Below are 18,097 nucleotides of genomic sequence, written 5' to 3' on the forward strand. Positions count from 1 at the left end.
ATGAATGATGGCTGTGGAAAGGGGGATGTGGGAGGTTGTTAGCCTGGAAGCACCATTATCTGAGCCCTCTGAGTAGGGAGTCAGGAGATCAGAAAGGACAGCTGTGGTGCATCATTTCATATGCTTCTTACAGTGCTGATAATCCAATAGATGATAATAATGAGCATTTAACAACCCTATTCTCAAAGCAGAGGATTTGGAAGTTATAGTGATCTTTATCCAAAAAATATTAATAAGTTAAATTCCATCCTATCTACAAACAATTTTACTCCTAGATTGTTACTATAATATTGGAGGGGATGAAAATAACCACTGTGTTTGTTACTGGAAGGCATGATTGGTAGTTCACTCGTTTTCCTTTAATATTTGTAGATTCATTTATTTTGTTGTTTTAGACAAGTAGTGATAGATGGATGCCAAAAGAGTTGGCAAAATGTAACATGAAGAGAAGTTAACTATCACTTTAATCTCTAATTTTTCTTGCAAATTGGGGAAAGATCAGCTTAATTGTGTTTTAATGAAGAACTGCCTTGTTCCAACTGCTGCCTCACCTGGGTGGAGGATCCACAGTTCAATCTATCACCACAGAAAGTAGCAAAAAAATCAATTTGTATAAAACAGGTCATAATTCTTCAGTTTGTTGGTGACTTTTTGCATTGATACTTGGTTTAACAAAAACAAGTGGTGTTTCTTTGAATCTCTTGTTATTTCTTAATCTTTGTGAATTAGTCACATTAAAGCTGTGCAGCTCAAAGTAGGATTGTTTATTTGCTAGTGCTTTTATGTACAGAAGTTAGAAGGATTCTTCTCTGGGTTGTCTGGTTGAAATAATATGCCTAGAAGTTTTGATTGTGCTCTTATGGGCACTATTTGAGTAGTTAATTTTATCAGTTGTGGATTGAGGAATGGGAGAAATATCAGATATTGAGTGTTCATGCATACGTGTGTGTGTGTGATTTTGTTCAACCCTTTCTTACTAGTTCTGGAAAGATTTTGTCTTCCCTGTCTTTGAGATATAGGGACATTGAGAATATCAAACTATAGAGACATAAATATTAAGTACCATTCTTCAAACATAAGGAACAAAATGCTTTAGTTTGGGTCCCAAAGCAGATTGTCATAGTTTAGAAATTATATAAGAATTATGGTTGTGGTTGAAGTCTGCAGTAGATCCTAAACTTAATATAATATCAACAAATAATAGGCTCAAAATATTTCTATTTTTCATGTTAATTTTTGTCCAGTGATCTCTGTTATAGAATATTCAGTTAATTTGCCTAAACTGTTATTTTTATTGTGTGGCATAAACATTGAGGTTATGTATGTAAATAGATATCCTGGATCTAAAACACTAATTTTAATTGTTCCCTCTTGATAGGAACTATAAATGTACAATTTTTTTCTTATAAAAGTAATCAAAGTTTTTTTTTTAAGTCACCAAAATTTTGTGTGTTTGTGTTATTTGTTTAAATTTGCCTTTTGAAATTTAATCAGCTTTGAAATTTTGTAAGGCAGCCTGGAATTGCATAGTTTTGTCTTGTAGTATTTCTCCTGTGTCAACCTTGACTATAACACTGAAAGGGAATGCAGGAAGGCATGAACCATGAAACTTAGAATAGCGTGAACATTGCATTCATTGAGAAGAAAGTTTGCAGTATTCTTATGTTGGGATTTTATTTTCAGGGATTAGAAAAAGAACAGACAGAAAGAAGCCCCAGACTGGATGAATTAAACCAAACTGGACAAGTCCTTTTGGAGCAAATGGGGAAAGGTGAGACCCTTGATCTTTTTTAAAAAAATGTTTTTTAGATGGTAGCATTGAATAACATTTACAGTTTGACAAATTACACATTTAACACTGTAACCTCTTTTTTTACAAGTGGTTTAGACTTTTTTTTAGACAAGTGGTTTTCAAAAATTTTTTTTAGGTAACAGTTTTTTTTTTTTTCAAATGAAATTCCTATGCTAAAGTTTTTATAAAACAGATAAAAGGGAAGTTGTTCTGCTTTATAGAGTCAGACAACCTAAAACTCTGATAGCTTAGCTGAATAGTTGAAATTCACTGTTGTGGAAGATTTTAAAATCTCTTCCTTTGGGGTTATATATTAGGAATTTTTTTGGAGAGGGGTGGCAACAGAAAATTTTACTTTGGCAATATTTGGGAAATGAAGTTGTATTGAAGTGAATTCATTAAGGTTGTTCAATTTTTATCACTTTCAAATTAGTATATTAATTTAGTGCAGGTATCTTTTTATAGTTAAACTTGATGAAGTTGTTACTTGTATTTGAAATTTTTACCTGTATTTAAGGACTTTTTTTTTTCTTTACCATTAGCCCTCAGTTACTCAGGGTTGTATAAAGATAAATATTTTTCCTATCAGCTTTACATATGAAACTTTCTTTGGTCTAGCTCTGAAAGACCTTTCTTGTAAGTCCTATTCCTTATTCCAGTGATGGTAAATGCTTTGGAAGACTGCTGCAATATTCTTTGACAAAAGCCATGTACACCCAAGGCAGAATATTAGTTTGACAAGAATTTTCAGTGTAGTGATTTTCAGTCTTTTTTTTTTTTTTAACTTTTCATTCTGGAAAATGTAAATATATACAGCACAAACAGAATAGTGTAATGAACCTCTTTGTACCAATTACCCAGCTTCAGTAATTGATGGTATCCTGCCATTCTTGAATTATCTATACTTCTACTCATTTCCCACTTCCTGGGTATTATTATCATTGTTGTTTATAGTTTTCTAAAATAAAATTTATAGGCCACCTGGGTGGCTCAGTCAGTTAAGCATCAGACGCTTGATTTCAGCTCAGGTCATTGGGCTCTGCCCTCAGCAGGGAGTCTGCTTGACCCTTTTTCTCTGCTTCCCCACTCTTACTTGTCAGCTCTCTCTCTCTTTCAAATGAATAATTAAATCTTTAAAAAAATAAAAAGTAAATTTTACTTACATTGAAATACATGAAACCTAAATGTGCTGTTTTGATAGCCTGTATGCATATAGCAATATATGGAAAATTTCTATCTGTCCAGGAAGTTCCCTGGTGTCTGATGGATCAGTCACCCCTCCTCAAAATAACATTTTTAAAAACTTTAGATTATTTTTGCCTCTGCATTTAAAAAAATGTAAATTAATTATATACACATACAAACTATGGACACACATACACTTATACACGAAAATATGTGTGTGTCTAATATATGTCCATTTATTTGGAAATTATGCAAAAATACCAGTGTAAATTCATAGATGTTAGTATAGCTTAATTTTCTTTCTTTCTTTCTTTCTTTCTTTCTTTCTTTCTTTCTTTCTTTCTTTCTTTCTTTCTTTTTTTAAATAAATAGAGTGGGTTTTCACTAGCAGAGTACAGCTTTTGTTGCATGTGTTCTTATTGTGAAAAGGCATCCCCTAAAATATATACTCTGGAAACTAAGTTCATGTGAAAATGTTCCTTGTAAAATATCAAGTGCAATATCAGAGGATATGTCATTGATGGTTTTGTAAAGGAACGAATTTTGTGATGTAATGCAGACTTGTTTAATTTCATGGGAAACCCTTTGTATTTTGTATGTTTTTGGAACATTGGTAGGACTGGAAATGCATTCATTAGAGGATACTAATTTTTATTTATGTACTTATTTTTTTAAAGATTAACTTAATTATTTTAGAGAGAGAGAAGGGAGAAGGAGAGGTAGAGGGAACAAGACAATCCTGAAATAGACTCCCTGCTGAGTACACAGCCAGATTGTGGGAGAGAGGGGGCTTGATCCTAGGACCCAAAGACCATGACCTGAGCTGAAATGAAGAGCCAGCTGCAGGGCATCTGGGTGGCTCAGTGGTTGAGCATCTGCCTTTGGCTCAGGGCATGATTCTGGAGTCCTGAGATCAAGTCCCACATTGGGCTCCCCATGGGGAGCCTGCTTCTCTCTCTGCCTATGTCTCTGCCTCTCTTTCTTGTGTCTCTCATGAATAGATGAGATCTTAAAAAAAGGGGGGGGGGGCCAGCTGCTTAACTGACTGAACCACTCCGGCACTCCCTAATTTAATTTATTTTAAAAGACACATTTAAGATGAGGTGGGAATGGCAATGGGGTATTGATCTTAATAGGGTGTTTATGTTCTGGGTTTAATGTCTTGCTTTTTGAAGAGTGTCTATGTGTTAGAGAATAAAAATGAATTTTAAAAATCTTCCCCAGTGTCTTCCCATTTTATCTATTATTCTAATTTTATAGTATTGTATATTATTTTTCTCCATATGGTTTTAGTGCTCTTAATCCTACTGCTCTTATAAACCAGAACTGTTGAACAGAAATGAAAGCACAATTGGGTCCCTCTTGCTGCTCCCCTCATCTTGGCCATTTTCCCCAAGCAATTTGAAATAAATCCTAGAACACAGATAGTTAGCATAGAGGGTGTTTTTAAAAGAGTGTAATTTGGCCAGAGCCTGCCTGGGTCAGGATGTAGATAAGTGACTCAGTCCTTTGGTAAAACAAATGTTCCAATAATCATGTCACTGATTTCCTCAAACTAGTTCATCAGAAGTCATACCACACTGAAATTTGATGGGACTTTTCTGCCAAGTGCATTTGAATTGCTTTGTGGTATCTTGTAAAACATAGAAACATTTTAAACAATGAAATTTTGTTTCATTTATCTTTTGTGGCTGTTTTATTCGGTTTTCTTGGTTCAGCCTTATCTTTTTCCTAGAGATTGTGAGCTAATAAAGTAGAGTAGTTAGGCATTTGGATAATATGGCTTTATGAATTGATGTTTACTATGACTAGCCTATGGAATTTGATAGTGGTCCTATGTTTTTTAAATTTCCCTAGATTCTTTTTTTTTTTTTTTAAAGATTTTATTTATTCCTAAGACACAGAAAGAGGGTGGGGGAGAGAGAGAAGAGAGAGAGAGAGAGAGAGAGAGAGGCAGAGACACAGGCAGAGGGCGAAGCAGGCTCCATGCGGGAGCCTGATGTGGGACTCGATCCCGGGTCCAGGATCAGGCCCTGGGCTGAAGGGGGCGCTAAACCGCTGAGCTACCCGGGCTGCCCCAAATTTCCCTAGATTCTAATAGTGATAGATTGAAAAATATAGTCAGGTGAGAGTAAGTGGCAGGAGTATGTTATATTTTATTCCTTTTAGTAATAAGATGACAGTCTATCGATTTGGGCTTTTGATTAGTCATTTAAGAGTTGAATATCCTGTAGAAATAGAAAATTTATAACTCAGGATCTCTGGGAGCAAAACCATTATTTTAAAAGACAATATATAGTTTTCCTTGCTTGATGTGAAAATTATGCTTTACTTACTACTTGATGTCTATCCAACTTACAATATCTTAAGCTTAGAGGAAGGAAGATTTAAATTTTGAGAATTGGTTTGAAGAGGCAAAATGAATGAATTGTGATGTATTATCAGTGAATAACTACCTCTTCCTTGTTTTCTAGATGAGTGGTGATATTTTCCATCTCAAAATTTTACCAGTTTATTTTCATTTTTTTTTAAAGATTTTATTTATTTATTCATGAGAAACACAGAAAGAGAGGCAGAGACATAGGCAGAGGGAGAAGCAGGCTCCCAGCAAGGAGCCTGATGCAGGACTTGATCCCAGGACCCCAGGATCACACCCTGAGCTAAAGGCAGACGCTCAACTGCTGGGCCCTCAGGTGGCCCCAGATTTTAGCAGTTTAATCCTTCTTTATTGTTTAGCACAAATTACCCTGACATGAATGTAAAGTGGCTGATGTTATACCTTTTGCCCTCTTAGAATATAAATGACCTGACAGAAGCAGAGCCTGGATCACCATTGTTCAGTTGGGTTGTTAGGAAAATGGTGAATTGTTTTGTTTATGACCCTATTAATAGAGATAAATGAACTTGGACGTGGTGTGAACGATTTGCTTGGGCCTAATATTCTATAACCTGTATGATGCTGGCTAGTGAACCTCAGCAACTGACATGGGTGGTGTATTCAGATTATGTCGTGTCATGTTTGCATTTCTAATTTTCAGTGGATACAGTGTGTTGTAGTATTTTAAAAATTGCATCGGCTGTGGATCATAAGTGACCTTTTGTTTTACATGCCATTTTATTCCTTAGAGCTCTTATTACCCTGATTTCAATCGCATCTATTTACAAAGCACCATTCTTTTTTCCCCTCCTACTCAAATAATAAAGATGGTAAGCCCATTCTTTCAACATGCATGCCCTCCTAAGGAGATAAAGATTCCTTTGTAGATTTTCTATACTTTTTCATAGTTATTTTCAGTGATTTGGTGTATTTCATATTAAGGGAAGGACTGTGATAAAACTTATTATTACATATAACTATTATTTCTCCGACCATATTTTACCTTTCAAATATATGAGACAAAACTGTAAGATTTCAGTAATAAACATAATGGCATTTTTTCCCTGTTGTGTTTCTGAAGTAGATCGTCTTACCACTGTGTTGATATTTTCGTATTTTCTAGTCAATGTGTGGCATGCCCAATAGGCTTGCTAATACCTCTTGGGCCTGGCTGCTGGCTAGGTGCTCCTACACTCAACAGGTTGCTCCATGCACTAGTTCTTGCCATCCATTTTGCAATTCTTATGACACTGTGGTTTGGTCACCAAAGAATCTTTTGAGCTCCTCAATTGTTTAGCCAAATGTCTTTTTTTTGTGATGATAGAAGGTTTACCTTCTTACCTCAGAACTTCAGACAAGTCTACATAATTCATTATATTTCCCTGCTTCTGTCTAGAAGCTAGCAAAGTGATACAGTGCACATACTCTATATAAGAAGCCATGGTTGCAGCTCCACTGATGTGCCTTTTGTGATGGCAGTACTACTCCTGAATTGCTATTTCAAGCTCCCCCTCTCCCATCTCAGCCAGAGAATGAAGCATAGTTATTCTTAACGGCATCATTATAATTTTGTTGTTATGTTAGAAGGGACTTAAGGAAGTGATCATTATATGTGACATCACCTCATTATTTTGAATAGGCTAGAATGTTTATAACAAATTCAAAACAAGTTTTATAATAACATATGTAGTGTCTGCTTATTTTTTATGTCTGCATAGAGGGTATTCCTACAGAAGAAATAAAAAATGTTCTGGAGAAGGTGTTCTCAGAATGGAAGGATATATCACAGCATTTGGAAGATCTGGCAAGAAAAATTCAGCTACAGGAAGATATAAATGCTTACTTTAAGCAGCTTGATGATCTCGAAAAGATCGTAAAGACAAAGGAGGAGTGGGTAAAACACACTCCCTTTTTAGAAGCTCCTCAGCGGCCCTTGCCAAGTTTGAAGGACTCCTGTCAGGTAAAGAAAGAATCATCCAGAACATGAAAGCATTCTCTGCCTAGTCCTGTATTTAAAGAATGCTACTTTTATTATGAACTTTAGGTTAATGCTGCTCTGATTAACTTTCTGTGAGGATAGTTATCTTCAATGAGTTCCATGACCCAATTTTCTCTTTTGTAGCGGGAGTTGACAGATCTCCTGGGCCTCCACCCCAAGATTGAAATGGCGCGTGCCTATTGCTTAGCTCTGAAGTCTCGGCCTTTGGCTCCAGATTTTGTCCAGCAGGGCTTCGAGAGCCTTCTGGGCCGTTACCAAGCTGTGCGACAGGAGTTAGAGCATCGTCAGCAACAGCTGGAGAATGGTAAACCCATTCTTTTGGCTTTCTTATTAGATGACTCTACTATCTTCTCTCTCAGTTTGCTGTAATTAAAAAATTACCCTTGATATTTAGACAAAGAGCACACTTGCTTGTTTTGCACCAGCCACATTTTGTTTTCCTCTGTGCCTGCTACTGTTCGGGGTCTTAAAGTATATTCTTAATATTCCTTGGATTCACACTTCTTTAGAAAAGTACAAACAGCTTTCACCTGCTCTAAAATCATGCTACTAGGACATAATAATTTTTTTAAAGGATATAATAATTTTTAAGGAGTTTTTTTAGAGGGTGCTGTTCTTCCCTTTTACTGAAGGAGGCCGGCTAATATCAATACTAGTAGGGCTAAAAAGAATGATCACTTCTGTTTGCTCAGAATGGTTCAGGTTTTGGCAATACCTTTTCCTCTTAGAAAAGAAATTATGTTTATCTTTCAGAGTCTGAAATTATTTATGTATTTATTTATTTACTTACTTATTAGAGGGAGGGAGGGGCTGGCGGGGGGAGACAGAGAATATCTTAAGTACGTTCCATGCTGGGCTCAATGTGGGGCTTGATCTTACAACCCTGAGATCATGACCTGAGCTAACATCAAGATTCAGATGCCTAACTGACTAAGCCACCCAGGCGCCCCTCAATGTCTGAAAAATTTTAAAGAATTTTTACTTTTGGAATAAACCTGAGTTTGGCAAGTTAACTGTTAACTGTTTTGAGAGCTCATTTCTCATATGTTCTGGGTTTTTTTTTTTTTTTGTCCTTACCTATCATATAAGTCAGGAATTGTGTTGTATTATGTAATGTTATGGGTAATGCATGTTAAAAAGCTGTATGTTGAACCATACCCTTCTTGTAACAAATGTAGATTGTGTAATAACTTGTAGGAATCTATATGTGTACGTGATAAGCAAATATGTCATGTCTTTCTTCTGGAAAGGGTTTTGGACACCATGCTTTTTTGTTCATTGAATTTAGTTACCCTAAGGTGTAAAATAAATGTTTGAGAGTATTGCTTTTCAAATTTACTCTTATAAAACATGCCTTCATATCGATCCTTGTCAAAAACAAAAGTATATTTTGTAATAGTAAATTGAAAAAGCAGTACACTGAAACATCTATTTAACATTACAACACAGTTGCCAACCTGAAACTGAAAAAAAAGTTCAAAATCTATTTTTTTTTGTTTTTTTAATTGTGGTAAAATATGTATAACATAAAATTTATTATTTTAACCATTGCTTTATTTATTTTTTAAAGTTTATTACTTAAGTAATCTCTACACCCAGCAGGAGGCTCAAACTCACGATCACAAGATCAAGAGTCGCATTCTTCTCCAACTGAGCCCGCCAGGCACCCCATATTGTAACCATTTTAAAGTGTAGAGTGCAGTAGTGTTAAATATATGTGCAACTGCTCTCCAGAAGTTTTTCATCTTGTGAAAGTGAAACTCTGTACCTATTAAACAACAGCTCTTCACTTCCTCCTTCCTCCAGCCCTTGGCAACCACCATTCTACTTTCTGTTCCCATGAGTTTGACTCTTCTAGATACCTCATATAGGTGGAATCATGCAGCACTTTTTATTTGTGACTTAGTGTAACGTCCTCAAAGTTCATCTATGTGGGCAGCATGTTGTCAGAATTTCCTTCCTTTTTAAGGATGAATAATATTCTATTGTATGTAGTCTACTGCATTTTATTTCTCCATCCCTTTGTCGAGGGCATTTGGTGGTTGTGACTAATGCTGCTAATTTCTTAACTTTTGCTTCTCGTTGGTCTCACATCTTTGTATTCCAGATCATCTTACTTCCTTTCCACACAAGTGTTGCTTGTTTGTGATTTTTACCTTAATGATAGAGACACACACATTCCAACTGCCTTCTGCAGTCAGTACCTCTCATAGGACCTGCCATAGCTGGGCTGTGGCTTTCTGGAAATGCCCACCACTCTGTAAATGGCGGTTTGTCTACCCACTTGAGCTCAGAGGAAGACTGGTTGGGGGGATCCTGGTTTTCTTTTATTCTTTGTGTAGCTACTAGGGAAAAGGAGATTATATGAGACAAAAGAAACATTGTAGTACAATTTTTAGAGAGACATTTCATCATGTCTCATCATCATTTTTCAAATAAAGAAAAAATGATAGTGAGTTAGTTAATATTTCAAACATCAACCCCCAGGAATGAAGTCACTGTCTGACTCTCAGAAATGCCAATGGAATGATTTGTCATAGCAGCTAACAGAGGCCCTTCTAACTTTTAATTGTGGAGTTTAACTTATTAGGTATTAAGATTCACTTATATAGAGAAGATTAATGGTATGTATATAATAATATAAGGTTCCTAAAATTATTTTCTAAAAGTAAGTATTTTTAAATAAACAGAACTGAAGAGCCAACCTGGACGTGCATATTTGGAAACATTGAAAACACTGAAAAATACACTGAATGATTCAGAAAGTAAGGCCCAGACATCTTTGAATGTCTTGAATGATCTTACAAAGGTGGAGAAGGCCCTTCAGGAAAAAAAGGTAATATATATTTTTAGGTCTTAGAAGTCTGGTGTCATTTTAAATACCTCCTGTCACTTATTTTGAAATGTTTTTTTCCAGCTATTTAAAAAATAGTAGTCATTTTTGGTCAAAATCGGTCAAAAGTTCCTTATAGTTTAAAGGTTAGTTACAATAATGTAGTACCTTGGCTAAAAGAAGAGATACTTATTGAATACCACTAATAGAATAAAAGTGTATTTTCTCCTTCTACTGTAATTAGTCTAGAATTCCCAACCTGTTCATAATCTGCTAAAATATCTTTAATAAAATGAATATCACTGGAATTGATGTGTTCTTTCTTCTGTGTTGAATAAAAATGCTTATCTGGTTATTTAGGATATATGACTCTGCATTATTTCATCATACAAAACAGATCAGCCATTGAGCCCTGCACACACTTGATCCTCACTGAGTGCATTGTTTTACTGGATTTTAGTGTAGAGAATATATTATTTCTGGCCCACACACAACTCATGAAGGGAAAGCTTTAACTTTTTTTGGTTATGTGTATTTTTTTCATGATTTTTGTACAATTCTTTTTTAATTGAATACTTTTTAAAAAGTGACAGGCTTTTTATAGCCCATATTATTACGTCTGTACAGACAAATTATTGTGCATATTTTTAATCTTTAAAATTTTTTTCCAGGCCCTTGATGAAATCCTTGAGAATCAGAGACCTACATTATATACACTTGCAGAAGAAACAAAGGCTTTGGAGAAAACTGTTTCTCCAGATGTAGAAAAAATGTATAAGCAAGAATTTGATGATGTTCAGGGAAAGTGGAATAAACTAAAGGTCAAGGTTTCCAAAGATCTGCATTTGCTTGAAGAAATTACCTCCAAACTCAGAGCTTTTGAGGTAAATCCAGAGCTAATGGTGTGTAAGTTTATTAGAGAACAAAGTGGTAATTTATCAAATAAGACTCTAGTGTCTATTATTTGGATATTTTTCATTCTTTCATTTCCCATATTTATTATGTGTGTAAGTTGGGATTTCTAACTTGCTTTTGATGTGCTGGAAAACACACTTATTTGCTTTTTCTTTGCAAATGGGCTTATTTGTAGAGGTGAACTGGATCTTGAAGATAAGAGAAAATTACTTAAAACTGGTCAAAGTAATGTTTCAGGGATGCAGAGTTTGCGTGATATTCAGACTGGTGATTAGATTGCAGGGGAACTTTGTCGGAGTGGTAAAATTGCCCAGGTAGTAGCAGACGGCTGAGTCCTTGAAGCTGGTGTTTGAAGACTTTAGACATTTGGAGATAAAAATCTGAACTAGACCATCGATAAACAGTGTCCAATTGGGAAAGCAGGTCATTTGAGGAACATGAAAGTCAGAAGTAGGATCCTTTGCTACATCTGAAAATGCCCACGGATGAAACAGTGATAAAGTTCCAGACGAAAGAACAAAGGTTAGAAAGTAAGGAGAAAGTAATAAAAGTCAATTTCAGATAAGCTAGGATTTTAACATTTCACCTGTGAGGAATATGGAGAAGTGGTCTTGAACAAATTGTCTGGTTTTCTCCTAGGAAAGGTTGGGAGGAAGAATGAATCAATCGGACTCTTTGCCCTATTTTCCTGGTCTCTCCTTACTTTGGTATTTTGTGTTGTATCTCATGATAGACTTTTGGTTTCATGACTGGCAAAGAGAAGGCACTCAAGAAATATTTTTCAGTGAATGAAATGAAATTAGTAATAGGAGATTTAAATTTGGATATGTATATATATCCAACATTAATTAATAGCTAATATAATGTTATGTATATATTTGGATTTAGATTCTAAGAGATTAGATGAGACTTTATATAGATATATGTATTTCATATATACATGAGAGTTTGTGTAAAGGATGATGTTAAAAAAGTGAAAAGATTGAGAATGAAGACAAAATTCATGAAAATGATGTTTTAAAAATCAAAATCAGGGAACATGTGGTAGGAGAGGGGTGGGTAGACTGTACAGATCCGTGTGAAGATATCAAGAAAGATGAGACAAGTGGAGCATGGTGACTGCTGAAATTAGAGGGAGACTTTTTGCCCCATTGGACAGTTGTAGTGAATGACCAGGAAAATAAAGATGGTGACATTTCTGTGTGTGTGTGTGTGTGTGTGTGTGTGTGTGTGGTGCTAGTAGAAGGAACTTTTTTTTTCCTAAGTGCCAACTGCAGTTCTCTACCAAAACTGAGATCTCCTTAGAATAAAGCTTGATTTTTGAAGAGGGGTGTGTTATGTGTTGCTTAGTATTTTTGAATCATTTAATTTGTGTGAGCCGATCCACTTCCCCTTATGTGTCTTCAGGTGTAGTTTTTCCCAACTTCAAAAACCATAATTACTCTTATTCATGATCGTAAAATTTGTGGTTATGGTCCAAGCACTTGTTACCAGTGGTTCTCAGCCAGGGGTGATTTTGCCACCCCTACCCCTCCACCCCACCCCACCCCACACCCCCCTCCAGGACATTTGTTAATGTTCGGAGATGTTTTTTGGTTGTCACAACTGTGGAGGGAAGGGGGTATGCTATTGGCTTCTCATGGGTAGAGGCCAGAGTCACAGCTAATGCATAAGACCTCCCCCACAACAAAAGACTTTTCTGACCCTAAATGTCAATAGTGTGAAGGTGGAGCAATATTCGATTAAATATTTCTCATCTTTTCAAAAGAGCAGTGCTTTGTTTTCAATTTAAATCTAAGATGTAGTTAAGAGAAATTTACAGGTGAAGATTAACCCAAAGGTTATTAATCTTTTGACTCTCAGAAGTGTATTTTGGGGTTAGCTAAGTGTGTGCCAGTATTTAAATATGGAATTTTTTTAAAATATGAAATTTAAAGAGAATAAAGAGTGTTCCAAAACACAAAAGAGAGTCCTGTGGCTATAGTAATCCAGCCTTAGGCTTTAGTGGGTTGTTATACTAATGTAGCAAACCCAGGCACTTAGAGTGGCCAGTTGGAATATATGCCAAATTCATTCCATGATAAATAACCAATATTTAAATTTTTTTGTAATCACAGTAGCAGATTGATAATGTCCAGCTATTCTTTCTTTATTTTTTAACTACAAGATTGTTGATAGTCTGTGTGTATTTCCTAACTGTGCAACTTCTTTATTGAAATATGTTTTTTTTTATTATAAAGAAAACTTTTACTCCTTTATTTGCTTTGCTTTGAAGGCATTGCTTGTTACTTAACTACTTACAATTCACTTAGGAAACCTTAATTTTTCACCAAAGCTAGTTACAAATAAATATTCTTTAGAGGTTAGCATTGTTTCCCTTCAGTGACCTGATGTACAGTTTTCTAGCCATTTAAGTTCTATTTGTCTTTAAGGCATGAAGCACAGTAGGTTTTTTTTTTTTTAATTTATTTATGATAGTCACACAGAGAGAGAGACAGAGACAGAGACACAGGCAGAGGGAGAAGCAGGCTCCATGCACCGGTAGCCCGACGTGGGATTCGATCCCAGGTCTCCAGGATCACGCCCTGGGCCAAAGGCAGGCGCCAAACCGCTGCGCCACCCAGGGATCCCCACAGTAGGTTTTTGATTCAGTGTGTTGGTTTAGGATGATGTTTCTTAGGAGAAAAGTGATTGATTTGTTTATTTTTAAAATGCATTTTTAACTATATAACTAATACATAGAGGCTGGTTGTTGTGAAGAAATTGAATAATAGAGAAGTATTAGAGTGAACATTTAGAGTTCCCTGCCCCTCCCCCCAATACCATTTCCTTTCCTTTTTTTTTTTTTAAATTTTTTTATTTATTTATGATAGTCACACAGAGAGAAAGAGAGAGAGAGGCAGAGACATAGGCAGAGGGAGAAGCAGCCTCCATGCACCAGGAGCCCGACGTGGGACTCGATCCCGGGTCTCCAGGATCGCGCCCTGGGCCAAAGGCAGGCGCTAAACCGCTGCGCCACCCAGGGATCCCACCATTTCCTTTCCTGAAGGCAGCTAATATTAATAATGGGTCCCAAGAAGACACAAAGAAACGGGAAGACGTTCCATGCTCATGGATTTAAAGAAAAATTTTGTCAAAATGTCTATACTGCCCAAAGCAACCTACACATTTAATGTGGTCCCTATCAAAATTACAACAGTGGTTTTCACAGAACTAGAACAAACAAATCTAATATTTGTATGGAATCACAAAAGACCCTGAATAGCAAAGCAATCTTAAAAAAGAAAAGCAAAGCTGAAGGTATCACAATTCTGGACTTCAGGTTAAATAACAAATATCGTCATGTGACACGAAAATAGACACATAGATCAGTGGCACAGAGTAGAAAGCCCAGAAATAAACTCACAATTACTTATGATCAGTTAATCCTCAACAAGGCAGAAAAGAATATGCTATGGGAAAAAGACCATTTCTTCAACAAACGGTGTTGGGAAAACTGGACAACATGCAAAAGAATGAAACTGAACCACTTGCTTACACCATACACAAAAATAAATTCAAAATGGATTAAAGACCTAAATGTGAGGTCTCAAACCATAAAAATCCTAGAAGAGAACATAGGCAGTAACCTCTTTGACATCAGTATAGCAAGTTCTTTCTAGGTACGTTTCTAGGGAAACAAAAGCAAAAATAAACTTTGAGACTACATCAAAATAAAGAGCTTTTTGCATAGCAAAGGAAACCATCAACAAAACTAAAAGGCAAACTATGGAATGGGAAAAGATGTTTGCAAATGACATATATGATAAAATGTTATTATAGGAAATACATAAACTTAAAAACTCAACACCCCAAAAATGAATAATCCAATTAAAAATGGAAGAAGATATGAACAGACTTCTCTCCCAAGAAGTCATCCAGATGGCCAACAGACACATGAACAGATTATTAACATCACTTACATCAGGGAAATGCAAATGAAAACTGCAATGAGATATCACCTCACACACCTGTTAGAATGGCTGCGCTCAACAACACAACAACACAAGGTGATGAGATGATGTAGAGAAAAGGGAGCACTGTGCACTGTTGGTGGGAATGCAAACCAGTGCAGCCACCGTGGAAAACAAAATGGGAGTTTCCTTAAAAAGTTAGAAGTAAAACTACTCTGTGATCCAGCAATTGCATTACTGGGTATTTACCCAAAGAATACAAAAATACTAATGCAAAGAGATAATGTACTCTGGTGTTTATAGTAGCATTATTTACAATAGACAAGATATGGAAGCAGTCCAAGTGTCCATTGACTGATAACTGGATAAAGAAGATGTGTGAATACACACAAATACACACACACATGCACATACACACAGTGGAGTATTACATAGCCATAAAAAGAATGAAATCTTGCTATTTGCAATGACATGGATGGAGTGAGAGAGTATAATGCTAAGCAAAATAAGTCAGAGAAAGACAAATACCATATGATTTCACTGGAATTTAAGAAAAAAACCAAATGAGCAAAGAGAAAAAGAGACAAACCAATTGTAGAGTGCAAACTGATGGCCACCAGAGGGGAGAGGGGTGAGGAGATGGGTGAAATAGGTGATAGGGATGAAGGAGGGCACTTGGGATGAGCAGGGGGTGATGTATGGAAGTGTTGAATCACTAGATTAAAAAAAGGGAACTTTCTGGGGGTTAACAGATTCCAGTCCAATAGAAAAGCTCATGAATGTTACCAATTCTAATAATTTTTTTCACCTAATAGAAATGAATGATGTTGGAGCTCCATGAGGGTGGGTTGGTTGGTTATTTATTTATTTATTTATTTATTTATTTATTTATTTATTTATTTTCATGAGGGATATTTAAATAGCACACAAATATATGAGCTTGGAGTGTGAATCCCAGTACTGCTAATGATGGTGCCTTTCATTGGCACAGCATACTTCAGCTTCGAAAGTATTTCATAGCTACGTGCTTACTTTTTCCTGCCATTCTACGGTACTTATAAAAACATCTTTTTGTTTGTTGGTGTGCAAATTTTAGTTTTCTGTTACTTGTTGGCAAATAGGGTTTTTTTCATCTGCCTCTATTTCCTTTGTCTTCATGGCTGGTTTCTCTGTACAGTTGGAGATTTGGCCTGCGTATTCATATTCAGTGTTATAAGTTCTTAAATTCTTTTTTTATCTATACCATGCCAAAGTAATGACCTCAGTTCCTGTACTTAGGAATTAAAATGTTAATTGGTATTTTAAAAACTACTTCACAGAAAATCCTCCCACTCCTTCCAGGCAGCAAAACATTTAAAAATACATGAATATTAATATTTTCATTATTGATTTTACTTGATTTTTTATGAATTATGGGGATTAAATATTATAAACTTTTAGGAGGCTGGTTGTATATCTCTCATCACCAGTAATGGTATCTTTGCATTTGGGAGCTATGGGTGTTTTGTATTGTTTGTTGCTTCTTTTTTCTTCCTCAAGATCTGTGATGTGGTATAACTGCAAATTGTGAAACAATTCATGAGGCCCACACAAAACTCTGTCTTATGTTTATCACCGTTTCGATAGCCTCTCCCTGCTGTGTTCAGACTCCCATAGAGTCCCTTGCCCTGATAATCCCATTGCACTTTAAAGCTGGCTCTCATTTCCAGTCTCTTCCCTCTCGAATTCGACTTCCCCAGTGGTGCCAGAGTTCTGCTTCTGGAAAGGATCTGGTTGTCTTTGCCGTGGTGATAGGGTGCATTCACATCGTCTCCTAGCTCCTGCTTCCTCCTTGCCCTGAAGCCCTTCCTGCAGCGCCACCCCCTGCCTCTCCCCTCCTTCATGAGCTGAGTCTGGCGAGGAAACAGTGTCTTGGATCACCAAAACCACATTGGACAATTTCTCCGGAAATGTCACTTCCTTGCTAGGAATTCACATCTTCTGAGCTCACCCTTTAAGAGTAAGCTTGTTCTACAGTGTTCTGTCTTGCTCACCACCATCCCCACGGCTAATTATTCCCTCCTCTGTGATTCTACTACACACTGTTGACACCTTCCCAAACCCTCATCTCAGACCAGCTTTTATTAAAATGAGACCTGTGTGTGTCTCTCCTCCCCCAGAATGGAGTTCTTTGACTACAGGAGCCTTGTGTGGCCAACAGCAAGTAAGTGGATGTGAAGTAATTGCTTTGTAGGTGCCTATAGACATCTCTACAGATGCATTTCTCTCCTGAGGTTGGATCTGTAAAGTATAGATGGACCACACATGGAAGGACCCTATGTCATCAGATCCCTGTAGTCAGTCGCTGACCAGTTGGATGGGCTCTGACCCAGGGTGTGGAAGAGGCTATGCCGGACCTCTGAGACATGCAGAATCTGGCTTTGAAATTACTGTAGAAAGAATTTCAGAGTAAACACACATTGGTCATATCTTGTTAAGAGTGACCTGAAATAAGGCTGATTTAACTCTTTCTAGGTAATATATGATTGATATAGTGATCTTATAAAGTTTTTTCTTTTCTTTCTCATTTTGAATGCATTTTAGTTTATTTTTTATTTTTATTTTTTTGCATTTTTTTGGCTTTTTTTTGCATTTTAGTTTAAAAGGGAGTATTGGTGCATTCTAAACCTTAGATTTAAGAATTCTTCTTAGTTTCAGGTGATTAATGTTGTAGTGATGTCATCATGGCTCTTCCCTATTAAATGAAGGGACACTTTTTAAAGAGTATTTTTGAGGTGCATGAGTGAAATAGATACCTCATTATGTTAAATTACTGTTTTAATTCTGGTTTCACACTTGCCTCTGTCTTGAGTTAGAAGTTGCTTAAAAAGCTGTGGACATTCCAACAGATGGGGAAGGAGCAAAATGAAATGCCAAGAATTTAGCCGTCAACAAAATCTTGGGAGGTAGTTGTGTACTTTGGAATCTCATTGTCTTAAATCCAGAGCTACCAAGCTTCAGATTTCCTCCATCTCTAGCTCAGGGGCTAGGCTGGGAGTTTTAG

At 36.3% G+C, this 18,097-nt stretch overlaps 1 protein-coding gene across 1 annotated transcript in view; it reads left to right on the forward strand.

Annotated features, from left to right (window-relative positions):
• The window catches only part of UTRN (utrophin), a 488,613-nt gene that overhangs the window by 140,536 nt on the left and 329,980 nt on the right, over positions 1–18,097 (forward strand). The window contains 5 exon segments of the mRNA NM_001012395.1: positions 1,684–1,771; positions 7,073–7,314; positions 7,477–7,657; positions 10,044–10,189; positions 10,858–11,070. Of these exon segments, the coding sequence (NP_001012395.1) occupies positions 1,684–1,771; positions 7,073–7,314; positions 7,477–7,657; positions 10,044–10,189; positions 10,858–11,070 (870 nt within the window).

This window comes from Canis lupus, chromosome 1 (assembly GCF_011100685.1).
Source record: "Canis lupus familiaris isolate Mischka breed German Shepherd chromosome 1, alternate assembly UU_Cfam_GSD_1.0, whole genome shotgun sequence".
NCBI lineage: Eukaryota > Metazoa > Chordata > Mammalia > Carnivora > Canidae > Canis > Canis lupus.